Raw genomic sequence first — 17,932 nt, forward strand, 5'->3', positions numbered from 1 at the left:
ATCTTCATATACTATTACTCTTCTGAAAATTTATTTGTAAAACTAACTATCCTAGATAGCACTTGTCAAAATTTACTGTCACTTCTCCAAAATTAATTTGCACATCTTGTTTGTTTTCCTGAATTTCTATAGAGTCCTTAAATTTGGGGATGTTTTTCTACACATATGACTTAGTAGCAGCTGAGAGTATATAATTTTCTAATTGATATGTATCATCCATTCTTATCATAAATGTACATTATTGTAATATATTTATTTTCAAAACAAGGGTGTGTAAATACGACATTTTATGGAGCATACATAAGCCATCACTTCATGACCGGATTTTATGACCTTCCTATCTTCCTAATATCAAAACCACATTGCCTGAGAAGTCCATGTATCACATTCCACACTGTTGGACCAGTATGATATATGCATGCATGCCCAAGGGTAGGTGTCTGATAACCTCCTCCTGAACACTGGTCACAAAATCTGGAATTTAGGGATGGACCATTAGACCTTGGGAAGGGGGGTGGTCACAATGAAATTGTGAAAATTTTTTTTTTACTATTGTAAATTTCTGAAATTTTTTTTTCCAATTGAGATTAGCTGTGCAAATTTTTTTTTCAGAGTAAATTTTCAGATTTATAATTTTTTTTTCGTTCGTCGCTGTCTGAAGATAAAGAGGGCAAACATGTGGTGCCAAGCACCACAAGCGGCCACGCAAGCGGTCACTGGGAAGAGGTCAGGAGAGGGGTGTCCCCCTGCTGCCGTTGGAGCTTTTGAAAAATAGAGATTAAAATGGTGTTATTTGGTGGCACTTGGGGAGTATTTTTGCCGGGGGAGGTCAGGAGGGGGTGTCCCCCCCTGCCGTTGGAGCTTTTGAAAAATAGAGATTAAAATGGTGTTATTTGGTGGCACTTGGGGAGTATTTTTGCGGGGGGGTGGTCAGGAGGGGGTGTCCCCCTCCTGCCGTTGGAGCTTTTGAAAAATAGAGATTAAAATGGTGTTATTTGGTGGCACTTGGGGAGTTTTTGCGGGGGAGGTCAGGAGGGGGTGTCCCCCTCCTGCCGTTGGAGCTTTTGAAAAAAGAGATAAAAATGGTGTTATTTGGTGGCACTTTGGGAGCATTTTTTCGGATTACACATCTTCCTCTGAAACATGGTCTTCTTGCTCCTCAGTAGCTTCGTATAGTTTTGAAAATTGACTATTTTGGTTTCCTGGCTTCCCTTCCTACTGCGTGGTGAAATGCCTACATTCACCCCACCAAACATCATGCATATCTCATGATTTACAATTGATTTTGACAAGCTGAGAAGCTAAAATAAGCTAAATAATATAGTGAAATTTGCATATTTGTGTTTTTAGAGCAATTGTTGCCCTTTTTGATCAAAACATCTATTTCTCTGTAGCAGCATGTCCAAATTGATTGGATGTGTATAGATGTGTTGAAATTTCAATATTTGTCTTTTTGGGCAATTTATGCCATTCATGGTCAAAAAATCTGTATTCTCTGAAAGGGCTTGTCCAATTTCTTTGAAATTTGCTACACAAAAACGATTAACCATGCAAGATTTATTCAGTATTTGCTATCGAGAAACTTTCAAAGTTCAACCCTTTTATGTGTTTTTGTGTTAAGATTTGTTGGATAGATGGCATTCTAGTACGTAGTGTATTGTTGAATGTTAAAAACATGTGTTGCTGTTGTTATTTGAGGCTGTTTTTTGAGAAAAAAGAATTGAAAATGCCTTTTTAAAAGCAAAATAATACATAATGACTTGATATGTTGTTTTATCATTATTGACGTGTTTCTACTTGTTCACCCATTCTTGCATTCATCATTGCAATAAAATGCTGTGAAAAAAATGAAACTGATGTGGCCTGCATCTGTTTACCTTGATCTTAAGAGGCAAATATAACTTTCTGTCTTGACAACCATACCATAGTTTCAATGTTTTACCTAGTGTACCTGCTTGGTTTGTACGCAGGAAACAAGTAGAAAACAGGCTCTATAATTCATAATTTTCAAGTGATCAGAATACAAAAGTCCTGAAAAGATAAGATAATCACAACTTCAGTATAAGGGATACAGTCACTCTAAATGTATAAATTAAAATTAAAAATGTGCCGGGAGGATGTATTAAAAATACAGAAAGTTGCTTACTGTCGGTAAAATCTAAAAAAAATTCAAAATTTTAAAGACTTTGCAGATTTTTTTTTACGCCTTTGTCTTTCTTATTTATTTTTTTTTTTTTTGCAAACTAGTTTGAAGATTTTTTTTTCCTAACTTTCTGCTCTGAAAATTTTTTTTTTCTGTTTTTGACCACCCCCCTCCCAAGATCTAATGGTCCGTAATTTACTACACAATACTGTAACTTTATACATGACTTGAAATACTAAGGTACCCTGAAATGTACATGTCACATGTTTCCTCAGTGCATATACAGGAATTCCTGGACTTGTGTTCACTATATGTATATTGAAAATGATACTGTATAAATTGTGACCTTTACATATGCTTTGCTGTTTGAAATTTTTTGAGCAAGACTAAGTCATTCTCTCTAATGTCATACTATCTCATATATATTCACCGACGACATATTATTGATAACAACAACCCCAGAATTGTGCATCTACTAGCAAGCTGTATTATATTTTACTGCATGGAAACAACATTTTTTACTGTTGCTAACACTGTATGAGAGGCAAAATTCTACCCATACCTAGCAGCGCAAATAGAAATTCTAGCAGATACTGTATATCGGTAATCCGATATTGATAAACATGCACCTATGTCCTTTATCAGATGCGCTGACTGCTTGTTTGCAAGACAGGATAATAGTCTTCACAGTTTAATGGAAGTCCAGAAGCAGATTCGTGCTCCTTTAATATTTCCATAATGATTCTGTAATCTCTCTCTAGAGGAAAAAAGAGCTACAGTAGCGGATCATATTTCCTGTACGTCAGATAATTCAGAGTCATTCAATATTGGCTGAAATGCCAAACAGGCAGCAAGATACTTTTCATCAAATCATCTTAACATTACTGAAAGGAAGGAAATTACTTATATGATGAGGATAATTTCGTGGGATGTACACATCTATTTTTATCTGAATCGTGTTTCCATGATTACGTGATAGTAATATTAATTTCAACACAGCATACAGGTAGACAGTAGGAACCGGGATACTCCAAATGCAATATTTGCATGTATTTATGCCAGTAAATAACTATGGTAACATAACTACATGTATTGGCACTAAAATAAATGAATATTTCTCGTTGAAGGCTATGGCTACTTTCTGCAATTTTGTAATGTGGATGTATTAACATACATATGAGTTTGAAAGGAAGAAAATCATGATGATATCATTACATTCTGAATCTTTGATAAGAAATACTTAGAATTTAAACCATTCACTTTTATACTAGATGTCGGCAAAACTTCTAGTTTGACTGTTCAGAAGAATGTTCTTCTTATTTGCATAATTTTTGATGTAGGGACAATGTATACATTGAAACCATGACAATAACCTTGCAATCAAGGCAATAACTCCCTCAAAAAGAAATTACCTATGAGATTTTGGAATTCATCAAAATAGCATAAAATATTGTTATACTCTGACCCATTTAATACATTTGCCAATCCTCCTGAGTAATATCTCACAATAATTAACAGCACATACATAAGGAAATAATTTGAGATAAAACCTTTTTATAGAAGTTATAAAAAGTGCCTAAAAATATGATATTACTATTGAATCAATCATAATTTTGACCTGACAAAACCGTGACAAGAATCAAACCCATGTCGATTCTTAGTGTCTACCAGAATACTTAAGAATGTCCCTAAAAATATCTGCTTTCTATTTGTGTGATTGTACATTATAGTGCCGTGTTTGGTCCAAGAATCCCATGATTTTGCTATGTTTCAGTCGTCATTGCCATTGAATCATGCATATGATGTCTGTGAATATATAGTGACTAAACTTGAGTAAAAAATAAACTGAAAAATTATTCTGTTTTTTGTCGGAGAATGCATATGTTTCAAAATGTGTTCCTTGTACGACCATTTGACCCCTCTTTGAATATGTCACAAACGTGCCCATCATGATTATTCAATTTATCATACGGTCAAAGCGATGCCATGTGTGACGTCAGCTACCTTATTTGGGTGTGTTTTGATGTACTGCGCATGCAGTGATTTTAGCTGGCCGAGCTTGTGTTGCTTGTACCACATTAAAGAGTTCCCGACTAGTGTTCCACTTTACTGATGTGGTTTGTGTCTGATTTATCCAAGAGTTCATCACTCACGGTGTTGAACGTAGTACACCATGTGAATTCAAAAACTCCCGCCCAGTGTATGCAAATGGTGCGTCACCAAGTAATCCCCCTATTGTGCGGCCACGGTCCTGTAACTTTCCGTTTGAAATTACAATGTGCCAACAATGTTCAAAAACTCATTTGTTTTGCTATTTAATACTCCTATTTACAACTATAAACACTGCCCTCTAGGGTCATAGGCATAATTCAACCTACCACAAAGTATGACTACCGCTATACTAAGCCACATGAAGCACTTTTCTCATCTCCTCGTATTCACTGACTTAATATTTCATAAAATTTCTTACGTCATTACATTAGTGGGCGTGTTCCATTCATGACTTTCAAGAAAAGCCCACATGAAAACGTTACATTAATCTTGCTTTATTGAAGCCCACACACACTTCCCCACTCATGACCTTGCTACAAACTATTGTCAAATTTTCCAATTTCCATGCTACCCTGTAAGTAGTCCTACAGTTAATTTTTCCCAAAACTGGACATTAATTATGAATTATTTTAAAAACAGAGCCTGACAAAAAATGTTGGATATTATATATAGTATTTCACACAAAGTACGGTAAGTACAATGTATATCACACACACACACACACACACACACACGCGCGCGCGCCCTTGCGCACACATACACACACACACACAACATATATATATATATATATATATATATATATATATATATATATATATATATATATATATATATATATATATATATATATATATATATATATATGCATACACACACACACAAAATGTATACAATGTGCCCTCCCGGTTATCACCATAATGGCTTTATAGCAACCTCTGCACTCAGGCACAGAGAGTACGGTTATATATATATATATGAATATATATATGAATATATATATATATATATATATATATATATATATATATATATATATATCACAGAGTATGGTTATATATATATTATATATATATATATATATATATATATATATATATATATATATATATATAACACATATATATATATATACATACATATATATATATATATATATATATATATGCTATAATTCAATAGGGCATTATTGTGAAAAATGGCATTTAGGCATAAACATTCTCAAATCAAAAATCATGGTTTTCAACAAATCGGGGAAAATTTTCAACAAATTTAAATTTACTATACATGGTAATGAGTTGGAAAATGTGTCAACATACACTTACCTTGGCATAAAGTTAAATATTACAGGAAACTAAACAGAGCACAAATTGATTTGAAAAACAGAGCTATGAAGGCATGTTTTAAATTGAGACAGTTACTCTTTGCAGAGTTAAATATTCCAATTAAGGTCCATTTACAAATGTTTGATGCCATGATAAAACAACCTATTCTGCTATACTGTACAGAAGTATGGACTGCAGACATATGCACAAATGCAAAAACCATACTCACAAACTTAACAAACACAATTGAAAAGTTGCACATTAAATTTGCAAGCACATACTTAAAGTGAATAACAAAGCATCCAACATAGCATGTCTAATGGAACTGGGTAGATATCCTCTAATTGTTTCAAGCATAACACAAATGGTCAAATATTGGTTAAAAATAAGTAAGAAATCTGATACAACACTGACTCGTGAGGCTTATGATCTGGGTTGTCAACTGGACAATGCACATACAGATAATTGGGTGTCAGGAATTAAACAATCGTTGCTGCTCGTAAATATTGGAGATGCCATGAATGTAAAGATAGAAAATGACAAACACTTTAAAACTAATTTCAATGTAAAAGTTAAACAGCTATTTGAAAAATGTGCATTTGAATTGATTCATGATGATACCAGACAAGGGCACCATAAAAATAAACTTCGCACATACAGAGAGTTGAAAAAAGATTTCTCTCTCGAAAGCTACCTTCATGTTATAAAAAACCCAGATCACAGATCAGCCCTGTGCAAGTTACGCATTAGTGCACACATACTACACATAGAAACAGGTAGATATAGAAACCTTGATGTCATAGACAGAGCATGCCCAATTTGCCAAAACAAACAAGTAGAAGATGAGATACATTTTCTTTTTCATTTGCAAAGGATACACAGACATTAGACATGATTTTTTCAGTAAACTAAACATTTGTAAAAACGCATTCAGAGGCACACAAGACCTTGTAAGCATCTTTTCAAGGACAGATAAAGCATCACTATGTGAATTGGGAAAATACATACATACATGTTTTAAACTCAGACAAGACAAAATGAAAAAGACAAAGTAAACTATTTATGAACCTTTAATATGTTGACCTCATGTATAGATATTTATATTTATATATATATTATATATACTCTTTCATTGTTGTTTTTGCAAAACCTTTATTGTACTTTATGATCAAGATCCCAACTGGGATACGATTTCAATAAAGGCTTACTTTACTTTTACTTTACATATATATATATATATATATATATATATATATATATATATATATATATATATATATATATATATATATATATATATATATATATATATATATATATATATATATATATATATATATATATATATATATATATATATATATTATATATATATATATATATATATATATATATATATATATATTATATATAACACATACACACACGCTGTACGCTTTGTTGTGTGGTACCTGCCTGCTATAGTTTTCAAATCACATCTCATAATTTTACCATTTTTGAGATAATATGACGGTAGAAAGAATGAACAGTGACATTCATACAGCTGCTCCATACAGCTGCAGGCAGAGCTTTAACAACTGTAAACACTGCCCTCTACGGTCAGGTACTTAACATGGTTTTAACTTTCCGGTATGTATATAATAGTATGTTGGAAGAAATGATCTGTCAAAAAACTAGATCCTTGGTAAGAATACTGAGTGATTTAAGCCTTGCAATGGCCAAGTCAACAAACTCAAAGTCCCCCTTCAACAGATACAACATGTATACCGCAGACATGCAAGACCCTATGACATAACACATTACAACTTACGTCCACATCTTGGACATTTTTCAAAACTTTGCCGGGAGGGAACATGATATGTGCGTGTAAGGTTTATTGTGTCTATAGTGTCTAATGTGATATGTATCTATAGAAACACTAGAAGTAAAATCTGTCTATAAAATGTCTATGCGTCTACAACTGGCTTTCATTTTTGAGTTCACCTTTGATTCCTAAAATGAACAGCCTGTACAGATCTCATGGCGTATTTAAGTCTAAACTATTAAAATGTGTTTTCACCAGTGCTTAGCCATATATTAGGGCTCTCTCGACACTGTCTCTATTATCCATTATCACAAATACCCTAATAAAAACCTGATCCTGCATAAGATGCTACATGTATGTGTTCATGATTTATGTGTTGCACGGCGTCCCACCACAGGCTGTGTGTTGCATGGCGCGGCATCCCATCACTCGCTGTGTGTTGCACGGCCTTCCACCACAGGCTGTGTATACGCTGGCAATACACAGCGTCCCACCACAGGCTGTGATACGCTTGCAACACACATACACTGGGAACATGGCGTCCCACCACAGGCTGTACATACGCTGGGACCACACAGCATCGTAGGCAGGACTACCCATGTATTGATCACATATTTTAAAGCCAGGCATATTCATAGCTGATATAGTTGCCACTTTATACCAGATTGTTATCCTGGAGACTCCACAATAATTTTCTGCTAACTACCAGGCCAATTACCCCTATATACAGAGGATTAAGCTGTTATGTAATTGTTGATCATGTCAGGAACAGTCAATATCTGAAGATCAATATTTGCTATGAAGTAACCAATCACTACTCTGTAGATAGTGTCACTGTAAGGTCAAATCTATCTGGGGTGAAGTTACATAATTGATGGCCAAGTCTGCAGTTACTCGATTTCAACAAATTTGTTCAAGGTTGGTCTTTAAAGCAGAGAAGCTTTTCTCAAAGTCAATTGAAAGATCTCACATCATAGGAAATTTGCATTTCAAAATTCATCATTATTCATAATACACCAACTCCTTGCAGTTTTTTCTAATCCATACACCTTGTACCAATTTCAGCTTGACAGTATCAACAGTGCTGACATAAACAGATTTTTTCATTAAAATATCAAACTATCCATACATGTACATTGTAGTTGAACAAGCTTTGAGGAACTTATCCCTTTTGAGTGCTGTAATTTTTCCCACAAAAATTTAAGTGCAACATTTTAACATTTTTTATGAATTTTCCTGTAATTTTTTTGATAATTTTGAACAAAATGGACATAACATTTCATTGGCTACAGTTTTTTAATCAAAAATTTGGCAAAAATCTGAAATAAATGGCTGGGGTATATTTTGTAAAGGTGACAAAAATTGACTTTGGCGCTCAAAGGGTTAAAAGATCATATATAACTTAACAAGAGAGTATTAGACTGCACCTTGGACAATTTCTATGGCAACCACTGACATGGAAATTTGAACCAAGATCATTTCTGTGTGACAAAGAAACTCAGCATAGAAAAAATCCACAAGATCAGTAAAGCATGGATTGTGCATGTCCCTGCACTGCTGAAAATATGCATTAATTATCTCAGCTGTAACTCTTTAGTGAATCTTCTCATATGGAAACAGCTACAGTGAACGCCACCCTTTTAACACATTTCCATCTAAACAACTAAACAGACAAAAGACTGTAGATTCAGTTCTCTCATATAACCATGGAGTTGTGTTTAGCAAGCAAACACAATCATTACATTGCAGTCCCCAATGTTTTGAATGACAGGGCAGTCTGGCTTTGTGTCTTGATAATTTTGCACCTATTAACCCTTTGAGCGCTGTAATTTTTTCCCACCAAAATTTTAGTGCAACATTTTACCAAATTTTATGAAATTTTCTGTAATTTTTTTGAAAATTTTGGACCAAATGGAAATCACATTTCCTTGGCTACAGTTCTTTATCAAAATTTTGGCAAAAATCTGACAAAATTTGACAGAGATATATTCTGTAAAGGCATCAAAAATTGAGTCATCAACAATGGCAGAATCTTCACAGAAAAAAGAAAGAAATTCTTACACCACGCGTAATTATCTATTGTGCTTTCAGTTGCGTAAGAATGATAACTTTTTTGTAAGAAATTTTTTTCAACACTTTTCATCACTCCTTGAAAGTAAAATATTCAATGGTTCAAAGTAGAGCTGCAGGCCTGTATTTACAATTTTATTGTCAGTTACACCTACAGAAATACTGCCCTAAAAATTAAGTCAATTTACTTCACGAAGTTTGCATGTAGAGCAAAGGCATATATACCTTTTCAATTGTTGCTAATTTTAAAGCAAAATTACCTGTCCTGCTGAGATCTTTTTTCTGTTTTTTTCTGATACTGTATCAAGCACAGTTTCTTAGTTAACTGCCTATAGCATGTGCAAATATTCTCTGCATTGACTTTCCTATACTTAAAATATCAAAACTGTACATACATGTACCTGCACAGTGTATATTATACATGTACATTATGCTTATATGCAAAGGAACAAGCTTCTCAGCAGGTATCAATGAAAATGGAACAAAAATATTGAAAAAGTTGTAAACAGCAAAGTTCCTACGGCTTTAACCATACCACGGTAATTTGTTTCAGTGCACGTGTATTACAATACAAGGAAAAACATCGGCCTTGATTGATTGACCTGTGTGGTAACATTTTGAAATTCAAGACAACAGCAAGAAAATTACCATGGCTACTTGGATACAGAGAATCTGAGTTAATACCCCGCTGGACAACCAAACTAATCTGGATCAGAAGTCGAAGATGATATACAGTTTTACCTCGAACAACACACATACAACAAGATACATAAGGGCAACGACCAAAAATGCAAAACGTGATATAGATTGTTTCATCCCTACAGAAAAACAATGTCTTTATGAATCATGAAAGTAAAAAAGAACAAAATAAATTTCAAGAACCTACTTTGTTTTTGGTTTGCTTTTACATCAAAGCTATGATATGGATAATGATGCTCTATAACATCCTGGATGGCCATCAACAGAGAGGTTAGATTAATTCAGAACAAAGATACTTTGCGCATGCACCGAATGAATTGCGTGCTTCAGGGCACTGTGTTCCAATCCTCATCACTATGCAACATTATCTGATCATATTACTAAGTCTCATATTAATACTTATATGAATATCAATTTTATTTTATAACAAATGACATTATTGTGACTCTGAGGAAATTTTTTCTTTTCTTCTCTTTCTTCAAAATCTGTGCCTTACTAATTACCAAGACAACATGTCAAAAGTTCAAGTGAATTTGATTTCTGAAAACTTCCCTGTGAGTGTCTTCCGTTTTGCAGGAATGGCTTCATGAGAAATGGTTTCCGTTGGCAACACTTATGAGGGCTTGCACTAATTTGCCCTCGGACCTAACAGTCTAAACAATCATGTCATATCAACTCCTTATCACGGAAACTTTGACATTTCCATTTCTCCATTCACTATTGTTCCACAACCACTTTTCTTTGATCCAAATGCATTCCTATCTTTTGAAACTACCAATCATGGAATTACAGCATATTTCAATAAAGAGGAATTGCATGCTACATTTTTATTGATGAAGTCGGAATTTTTACCGGTGAATTGCTTGAATATCATGTTTACAGTTTTAAAGTTAACAGCAGATGGTGATATGCGTTGTTCTTGCTACATTGCACATAGGTGATTACTTACACTAATGCATCATTGAACACTAGCCTTAAACGATATATGATGACGTAAACAAGACAACCTAAATATCAAAAAGTACATCAGCAAATCTCTTGTGTCAAAGTGTCATTTTCCTTGCTGGGCTCAGCTGCAACCATCCATTATTAAGTCATAATGCGTCTAAAATTTGCCAAGGCTTTAACATTTAATCAGATGTTTGATCAACTTCAGTATTTTAATGGAAAATAATAGTTTTTGGAATATAAACATACAAACTGCACGCTATGAAATTTATTTGCAGTAGTTGAATATGATGATGAGCACACAAACACGGGCTGCATAATGTAATATTAAAGTCGACTTTCCTCGATGAAGCATCGAAAACTACAGCGTATATGTCGGGAATGGACGTACAGACTTCCAACAACCAAACGCTGCGGCTTAGGGACTGGACATAAATTACAGGGGGGGGGTGGGCCGGTGTTTTTCGAAAAACCGCTGCGTAAAAAATAGTGACCCTTCAAAAGTTCATGCACAAAAATTAGTGACCCTCCCCCTTATCCGTGCATGAAAATAAGTGACCCTCCCCTGTTACTCAATACCCCCCAAAAAAACCCGCAATGTGTTAAAGACCCCCTTCTGACTTGCTATACTTTTAAGTCGCCCTCCCGAAAGGAAGGCAAAATGTGGCCGATATAACGCGTTGTCCAAGAAATATCAAATCATATGTGTGTGATAATTCATGTAAATGTACTTTCTTGAAGTGGCAGGTAAAAAGTGCATGCCTGTAAAAAATGTAATTTTTAGATTTTATCGATAATGTTGATTCACTATACATGTAGTCGACTATAAGAAAACTATGAACGTGTATTTTCCAGTATAAAACTAGCTATATCTGTTCATATACAGATGTTTAATAACTGATATAGATATACTTGATTAGCATGGGTTGTTTACAAGTGCACATGTGAACAAGATATTTGATTTTGGAATTTCTGTCAAAATGTTGATCCACTATACATGGGAGTCTATGACAAAACTATACATGGGAGTCTATGACAACACTGTCAAAAAATTTTCAGAATTAAAAATTTGCACTATTTGTGCATATATGGACCCTGAATAATTGACATAATTGTGCTTGATTAGAAGAGGGTGGTAAAATGTGCATCTGTGTACAATAACTTTGTTTTTGGAATTTCGCATAAAATGTTGATCCACTATACATGGGAGTCTATGACAAAACTGTAAAAAAAAATTTCAGAATTAAAAATATGCACTATTTGTGTATATATGACCCTGAATAATTGACATAATTGTGCTTGATTAGAAGAGGGTGGTAACACGTGCATCTGTGTACAATAACTTTGTTTTTGGAATTTCGCATGAAATGTGGATCCATTATACATTGTAGTCTATGAAGAAACTATGAATAATTTTTTTAAATACAAAACTTGGCAAATCTGTGTATTTATGTATGCTTGATTATTGATATTTATGTTCTTGATTAGACTAGAGTGGTTACAAGTCCATGTGTGTGTAAGAAATTTGATTTTGGAATTTCACTGAAATGTCCATTCACTATACATGGCAGCCTATGATGAAACTATGAATATTTTTTTTCCAATACAAAACTTGGTAAACCTGTGCATTTATGTACACCTAATTATTAGTATTAATATTCATGATTAGACTAGAGTGGTTTCAAGTCAATGGTTGTGCAAGAAATTTGATTTTGGAATTTCACCAAAATGTTGATTCACTATACATTGTAGGCTATGAGGAAACTACAAATAACTCATAGGTTATCTGATCCTAAATTGTTATTCAAAAGTTGTTCGACCTGAAGCTTCCAGTTGTTATTGATGACACTATGCACTATTCTGAACAGTTTGTATTCTGTCAATGTCCTCAAAAAATTAAAAAATGTACATACAGCGACATGAACGTTTGACACCGACCTATACCCAATGTATTGTCAATGGGAGAATGATGTCAAATAAGTAATCTCCCAAATTGTTATTGAAAGAGTTATTATAGGGGACAGTTATGCACAATAGTGTTGAATAAGTAGAAATCATGACAACTTAAATCAATGTGGCTGCTTGGATCATCAATACATTGTTTATTATACCTGAAATTTGCGCCCAAAGGGCGAGCCGAAAATGGTAATGGCAGAAAATGAAAGTGCCAGGAGGTATTTTTCTTTTTCAGTATTTCATAATGTGCACATGCAATTTCAGCTTTGAGGCATGAAAAAGGTGACCCTCCCCATAGGCTTGCACAAAATTTTATGACCCTTCAAAAATGCTTGTGCGAAAAATGGCGACCCACCCCCAAAAAACACCGGCCCACCCCCCTGTAATTTGTGTCCAGTCCCTTAATCCAACAGAAAACGCACGCTGCAATGCAATGCAGCTATACAGTCGAAAGCGCCTGGCTCCAACAGGTATCAGACAAATCATTCAAGACGATCGGCAACCAATTTCTGACGGGTGTGCATTTCCAATGCACAACGTTTCCAGCAACCTACGCCTCTAGCTCTGCGTGGCAGGGCTGATTGTTATCGGCGTTATATGGCCTCCCACCACATATGTAGTGGGAGGCCGTACAGCCCTGCCACGCAGAGCTACCTACACCCCGTTCCGGATTCCCTCCTTGTCAGTGCAAGTGGCATGAAAATATGATAAGGCGACGCTTGCCGTAAATATTTCTAAAGATTTACATCGGCTCTTGCCGTGTATCGAACCACAAGCGACTGTTATGCGGACGGACAAGACAAGTTCATCGAAAGACATTGCCATGCACATTATTTTTAATTTTCCTCTTAGCCAAGTGTTTCGATATCATGCAAATTGCAATCGTCATTTCTTGCGTGAGGATGGAGCTAAGGACCCAACATTGTACGAATATTGTACTTTTTAGAGCATACATCATAAACGATAGCTCTGTGCAAATAAACCATTTACAAAGAGAGGCAAGTATATTTTCTAGTCAACGCAGACTTGCAGATCAAAACGAGACGAATGACATATCTTTTACGTAATTTGAAACGATTTCCATCATCACTGAAATCTTGGCGGGAGAACCCACATACACACATTCGTATATCATCGATCCCGCTGGCTGTCCATCAAATACACGTTGCTACCGCCGCGCCAGAGGAAACAGAACGGTCGATCGAAATCACATAAATGCCTTGGTATACTGTAGGAAATCCTAGTTTATGAAGCTTCTATATTTTTACATTTTGAAATTCTCCAAGATGAGCTCTATTCTATCGGACAGTTTCATTGATGTGTTTGATCAAATTGATGAGAAAATATTTTTGCTCTGTCAGTGTCCGTATCCCAATGGCGCTGGTCTATTCTGTCTCATTCGCTACGGTGACAAACTTCAAGTACTGCTAACGGACTCCACTCAGAGTACACTGCGGCTTATAAAGAACGCCGTCTCCGATGAATATGTAGGATTTCTTGAAATAAATTAGGTATATTAAATTTCTTTTTTCAGTAAAATGTCGTCACATACTTAGACCGTCTCATGAAAGCCGCTAAAAGATTGACTGTCAACAATGGCTACTGCCATTACGTAACAGACTGACACTGTATTTCATGAACGAGTTCTGTACATGTACATACGGCATCGACACGGGAAGCAGATATTTGCTTACCTCCATTTGTTGATGCCTCTGTTAGACTGTCCAGCGAACCACGGATCCAGGAAATACACACATCGCCACTTCGTTATTCCGGGAGTCAATAGTCCGTCTCGTAACGCTGGGTTGTCATGCAGTCGAAGACCTTTACGAAACCAGTGAACTAAACATGAGCGTTTGGAATCGGATCGCTTTCGTTTAGGCATTATGTTTTGTCTTTCGTTACTGTAGTTAAATTCCTCGACAAATTGCAACTAACTCTCTAGTGAGCACTGGCACGAAAATCGATGTTCAAGCGAAAACACTGTATATTCGAATCGTCACTTTATGCAACACAAAGCATGTTTTGCAACGAGACCTATTTCTCCTTCACCCCTCTCACGCTCCCATTGGCTACCACGAAGGCGTGGGTTATGAATATGCTAATTTCTTAATCGGCTTATGATAATAAACCGTGATCACGTTGCAAGCGGCATGATGTTCACCTTCTACTGGCCACTGGCCGTCAGCAGCAACATAGAACTCAAACATTGCAGGGAAGCGGAACGTCGGGAGATTGTTTTCCAATAATAAAACCATAAAGCCTGTCACTGCAACTAGCAACTGTGCCGTTGATCTTTTGAATGTACGCATAGGCCTACTGTCTGAGTCAGTGTAGTACACATTTCAGGATAATAAACTTCCATTAAAGAACATGAAATTTTCTTGTTGTTGTTGTTTTTCTTGTTGTTGTTGTTGTTGTTGTTTTAGTACTGAACGTGTAAAGGAGTGCATTTACGAATATATGTGTGTGTCGACAGACTATATTCAATCTATTCCAATAAATTGCTCAGTGAGGCATATGGAGCGCAGTGTTATCCTCCTAGTAGTTTGTGCTCGAAAGTATCAGTAAATCACGGTAATTAAGGGACTGGTCAGTTTCTTCGGCCTGGGGGCGGTGGATGCGTGGGGGAGTCAGTGTGTTTTGAATTTCGACACAGGCTCATACTTGCCTAAAATGCATCATGCTAGCCACGAATTTCATCTATCAGTTGCATTTTTTGCGCGCCCTTCGGGCGCGTGACTTTAATAACAGACATATTTATCAATATAAACTTTAGGGACTGGTCAGTTTCTTCAGCCTGGGGGGCCAGTGGATTCATGGGGGGGGGGGGGTGGTCACCCTGTTTTTGACTTTGGTGATAGGGGGGGTCACCATGTTTTTGGAATGCCCAATAGGGGGGGGGTCAGTGTGTTTTTGAATTTTGACACAGGCTCATCATTGCCTAAAATGCTAGTGTCAGCCACAAATTTCATCATTCAGTTGTATTTTTCGGCGCGCCCTTCGGGCGCGTAACTTTAATAATCAGTCATATTTTTCAGCATGCCCAACTTTAACATATCAAGCATACATACATCAGAGATATCTGTGTGTTCAATATTTTTCAGCATGCTCTTCAAGCTCATTACTTTAATATATCAGATATTTTTCAGCATGCCCTTCAGGTGCATGACTTTAATATACAAGGCATATATATCAGAGATATCAGGATGTTTAATATTTTTCGGCGCGCCCTTCGGGCGCCATACTTTAATAAAATCAGAGATATCTTGATGTTTGCTAAGTGAAAGTGTACCATTATGAAATCTGCATTTCATATGAAAAGCAAGACAAATTCCTGATACTTTTCTGTTCTCTCTATGAGAATCCAGTATGAGAAAGCAACATGCACAATATTTCACAATATATATTTGATACAGTGACTTATTTTAGAGATAGAAAAATGACAAGATATCTTTCCTCCGAAGCTAAATTGTAGGAAGATTTTGCAACGACGGGATAAGGGTCCCAGGATCGTGGAAACGCATGCATGCGTAGCGAGGCCAATTACATGCACAGGGAGTCAGCTAATAGTCTCTGGTAGGTACACTGACAGTCCTTGGGCCTCCACTGTGTACCTTAACCACAAGGTATCGCCATGGTAACCGCGTATATGCATGATACTCGATTACCGTTCCGAGTTTATCGAAAACCTGTCAGCAGTTTAAACTTCAAACAAACTAATTTTGTAGTGCATTGCAGCTTTTTGAATATGATTATTAGCTCATCCTTTCTTACACATTCCACAGTCACTGTGTTAAAAGGTTACATTGCAATCATTTTTTAAAGCCATCTATTTCGACAACAGATGATGAATGCATTGATATCATCGTATTTTTGAGAGTTAAACTCTAAGTTGATGAATAAATGCCACTCGACTTATATATCGCTGTCCAATCAACGGCGGCATGGCGCTGATTTTGTGCAGAAATATGTGTTAGGGAACCCTCATCTAGTGGTAATATCGGTCTGTCCGACGGACGTTAACTTTAATTTTTGATATTTTAATATTTTCATTACTATTTTACCGATATATCATATTTCTGTTTTTATTTATGTCTCGCCAACATATATTGATGTACAACTTGAGTACAAGCCTTGCCAACTTGACGGATTGTGAACAATGCATACTGGTCTGCACAAACTCAGTTATGAACGAATTCATAGAACACTGAACACATGCAAGTTCTAGCTGGAAACTAAGAATTCTAATAGGATTTTTGAAGTGGTGTAAGAAAACGGTCCATTTTCCGCATAGAGATTTTAGCACAACGTGGATAATTATAACCTAGCTAAGGAGTCTCACGAGTAGCCACACTATAGCGCCTATAATATAATAGCGCGCGGTCAACGACTCAGAGACTCTCTAACTTGGTGTGGAGTTGTAGCATTTAAAATGAGCGTAGCTTTGATCATGTGATGCGTCTACTTGTTGTCTCTGTGCAATTGCATTATTGGAAATTGACTTCAGTCTGTGATAACTATCTTCACAGTAACAACTATACATATTTTTAATAATACGCTAGACTGATGTTTTTGTTGTACACACAATAATTCACTGTGATAAATCACTCTGATGATCAATATTTGACACTTCCATCCTGCAAAATTTGGCAAAGATTAACACGAATCAAAAATCATCCCTGGGCCATTCACACGTCGTTATTTTTAAAGACCATGTTCTTTCATAACCCTGTGTGGCGGCAGTGGTCATGAAATTTTATTTGCTGTTATGTATTGAAAATCTACGTCGTATTACTGACGCCAGCTTAGATAAATCCCAGGATGGACGACGACAATCATGCCAATGATGATGATGATGGTGGTGGCGGTGGTGGTGGTAGAGCCTTTAAGTTTGTTTTTTGTCAGGTTGGAAGATAATTATTGTTTCTACAG

At 35.8% G+C, this 17,932-nt stretch overlaps 1 protein-coding gene across 1 annotated transcript in view; it reads right to left on the bottom strand.

Annotated features, from left to right (window-relative positions):
* LOC139151286 (cryptochrome-1-like) overlaps positions 1 to 15,035 on the bottom strand; it is a 55,848-nt gene extending 40,813 nt beyond the window's left edge. The window contains exon 1 of the mRNA XM_070723972.1: positions 14,692 to 15,035. Coding sequence (XP_070580073.1) covers positions 14,692 to 14,882 — 191 coding nt within the window. The 5' untranslated portion in view covers positions 14,883 to 15,035. The remainder of the gene's footprint in view (positions 1 to 14,691) is intronic.
* Positions 15,036 to 17,932: the final 2,897 nt, after the last annotated feature.

This window comes from Ptychodera flava, chromosome 2 (genome assembly GCF_041260155.1).
Source record: "Ptychodera flava strain L36383 chromosome 2, AS_Pfla_20210202, whole genome shotgun sequence".
Lineage (NCBI taxonomy): Eukaryota > Metazoa > Hemichordata > Enteropneusta > Ptychoderidae > Ptychodera > Ptychodera flava.